Source organism: Antrostomus carolinensis, unplaced genomic scaffold (genome assembly GCF_000700745.2).
Source record: "Antrostomus carolinensis isolate BGI_N321 unplaced genomic scaffold, ASM70074v2 scaffold43465, whole genome shotgun sequence".
Lineage (NCBI taxonomy): Eukaryota > Metazoa > Chordata > Aves > Caprimulgiformes > Caprimulgidae > Antrostomus > Antrostomus carolinensis.
Window position 1 is genome coordinate 1,625 of NW_010315107.1, and position 3,068 is coordinate 4,692.

General features: G+C 51.8%; 1 protein-coding gene across 1 annotated transcript in view; it reads right to left on the minus strand.

Annotated features, from left to right (window-relative positions):
* Positions 1 to 669: 669 nt before the first annotated feature.
* E2F4 (E2F transcription factor 4) overlaps positions 670 to 3,068 on the minus strand; it is a gene marked incomplete at its 5' end in the record, with an annotated part of 7,212 nt that continues 4,813 nt past the window's right edge. Inside the window, 2 exons of the mRNA XM_010167856.2 lie at positions 670 to 785; positions 1,105 to 1,149. Of these exons, the coding sequence (XP_010166158.2) occupies positions 670 to 785; positions 1,105 to 1,149 (161 nt within the window). The remainder of the gene's footprint in view (positions 786 to 1,104; positions 1,150 to 3,068) is intronic.

The window sequence follows — 3,068 nt, forward strand, 5'->3', positions numbered from 1 at the left end:
GCCTGCTGATGCACAAGCAGGGAAACACTCGGCTCCTTCATCCTACGAGGAGGCACAGCTGGCTCAAAAAAGTGCTTCTTTTCTTGTAAAACATACTAGCTTGGTCTGGAGTCACTGGAAGAAATGGACCTCCCCCCCTCCCCGCCCTGCCCCACCCTCGTTGTCATGTAGGAATATATCCACCCCAACCTGAACTGCTCCCATCGAGAAATCTCGCTAACTGCCTCCGGGCGCGTGAACTGAGCCCGGGATTGGGGCTCCTTGTAGCAGCTGGTACCTAGGAGGTGCAAAGTGCCTCTAGGAGTGCAGGAAAAACCACGGCATGCAGATTTGAGAAAGCTCGGAGAGGCACCTGGGCAAACTCAACGGGTGAACTGGGAACACTCAGAACACAGACCCTTTGAAGTGAGGCCCAGGATCCAGTGGAGAGGGAGAGATGCAGCGGGATGAGCTGCACACGCACCTTGCACGTGCGACAGAGGAAGAGGAAGAAGCTACAGGGAGGCTCCCAGCCTGCAAGTTCACATCTCTGGGTTCTAAGTCCGTATGAGAACATCTCTGAATTGGCTCACTCATCGAGCTCTAGCACAAAAGGAATCCAAAAATAGACACTTTCCAAAGAGTTACAAAACGGTCTGTGTTGGCGAGGCTGGCAGCCGCACCGAGAAGTCAGAGGTTGAGGACAGGCACGTCAAAGAGGTCGCAGACACCTTCACTCTCATCCAGGTTGTAGATGTAGTCGTGGTCACCAGGTGGAGGGGAGAGGCGGAGCAAGGGCGCAAACACTGGGGAAAGAGAAGCCCAGGGTTGGTTACAGAGCTCAGCACTCCCACACCAAGCATGGGCACTGAGCCGCACCATCTCCTCCTGCCACTGGGGCCGGGACACCTCTAACAGCCTTTGAGCTTGCTTCAAATCAGCCTTGTGATATGGAAGAGACTCTCCCGGTCCCTCTCAGGGACAGTGAGAACAGAGGTTGTGTCCAGAGCCCACAAAAGATGAAGGTGAGTCTGGAATTGCAAGGCTGTCAGCTGGGTAAAGCACATGGGATGATCTTCCTCCCCTGAAAAGGCCACGCTGTGAGGGGGAGACTCAAAGACTCACCTTCAGATGACATCAGCTCTTCCAGCAGCTCAGAGTTCATACATTCTGGGGAAGAGACAAGCAAGGTTAAGCAACACACTCCACTTTCTCTGGCCAAGGCACAGCAGGCATTGGCCAAAGGAGACTTGGGCCTCCTGCCATGGGCAAAGGGAAATCTGTGTCACAGAATTCAAGCTTCAGCAGAAAATTCTGCAAGTTTCCTCCTGCTTTAGCTCAACCACATGCCAGTCTCCTTCATACAACGGGCTGTGCCTTCCTTCCCCCTGCACTGGTGTGCAAGCTGGTGCCCCAGACTCCTGCACAGGAAACTCGTCAACGTGTGCCTGAAATCAAGCTGGTAAAGCCTGACACATTCACAGCCCTCAGCTGCCCACCAGCTTTGCTAAGAGTGGGGAAAAAAAGTTAAAACCCAAATGAGCTGTTCCAGGAGCAGAACTAATGAACTTCCAGCTTCCTCCAGGTCTGTGCCCTTTGTCCCCCTCATGTCCTCCCCTTGCCCCAAGGCTGTGCTGGGGCTAATCCAGCCATACACCCCGGCAGAGTCACTGGCTGCCTGCTGACGACGAGAAGGAACATCTGAGCTCTGCATATCCCTCCTTCCATATTATATCGTATCATATCATATCACATCACATCATCACATCACATCCTTCCTTAACTCTGCTCTCCCCTCTGCTGCCCACACAAAACTGTAAAAAACTGAATTATCTCTGAAATATTCCTTCCTCCAGCGTTGTTACTCTTGGCTAGTCGGTTCCCTTGAAGGACAGAGAGACAAGCAGCCAGACAGAGCATGTGCAAGTCAATCTCTCTTCTTCAAGAAACCAAGTGTTTGACAACAGCTTTCTGAACACCTCTCTCGCTTTACCAAGTTAAGACAGTGAATATCTACCTCAGTCTAACTGGGCTGATGAGATAATACCCACGCCTGAAATAAGCTTCCACAAAAGAAACTCAAATCAGCCCATTTTCAAGCCATGCCTCCACAGCAGGCTCTTGCCCAGCAGACAGGAACCGACCTGTCTAATTCAGTGCTGTGAGATGAGAGAATTTCACCACCAAGTGAGCAGACAGGAACAACACCAGCCTCGATAAAGAACTATTAAGTGCAGAACCTGCACTCTTAGATTGTCTTCAGGGCTGGTAATATCACAGGGTGTGTATATGTGTGTGTTGAAACTCAGCTGTTTTTCAGGATAGGAGTTTGAAAGAAGCAGTTCTTAAGCACTCATTTAAAAGAGAGAGAAAACCACGCAGAAGAAATAATTCCAAACCAAAACACTAAGGAAGAACTCGCGGTTCTCGCAGTTTAAACTGCAAAACTCCCAGAGCAGCTCCCAGTGCCGGGGCAACATTACTGGGATCACACGGGGATGAAAGAGGCTGCATGGAGCACGCTGCAAGGCCCATTTCTCCAGGCTCTGTAGCTTTTTTCCCAGCTCTGAGCTTTGCCTCTGTAGCTGTCGAATCCGTTTTGTCCTTCACTCCTGGATCTCTTCATCTTCCTTCTCCAAATTGGGACGAATACTCCACAAAACAGCACACGTTACCACAGCCAGCAAACGCTTCCTTTTTACCAGCGCCACGTACTCACTGAGCCCAGGGAGTCTGGGGTCAGTCAGACCTACACAGGCCAGGGCCTCGCAGCACTTTATGCCTCACGTTGCAAAGTCAGATTTTTGCAAAGTCAGATTTACTCCCCAGTCTTTACCCAGGTTTTATCCACTGGCTACAGCAGCGGGTGCTGAGCAAGCAGGAAAGGTGTTCTCCAGGCTGACTGCGGAGCCCGGGGCTCCCCGCACACGGATCAGAGGCTCGTGCCTGTGCCTTTGGGACTCCGGGGTTGTTACACAAAGGCAGGACTTTCACAGAGCACCTGCCAGAGCACAGCACTAGGGACTGGAAAAGGAAAGGAAAAGGACCTGGGTGTGCTGGTGGGCAGCAGGTTGGCCATGAGCCAGCAG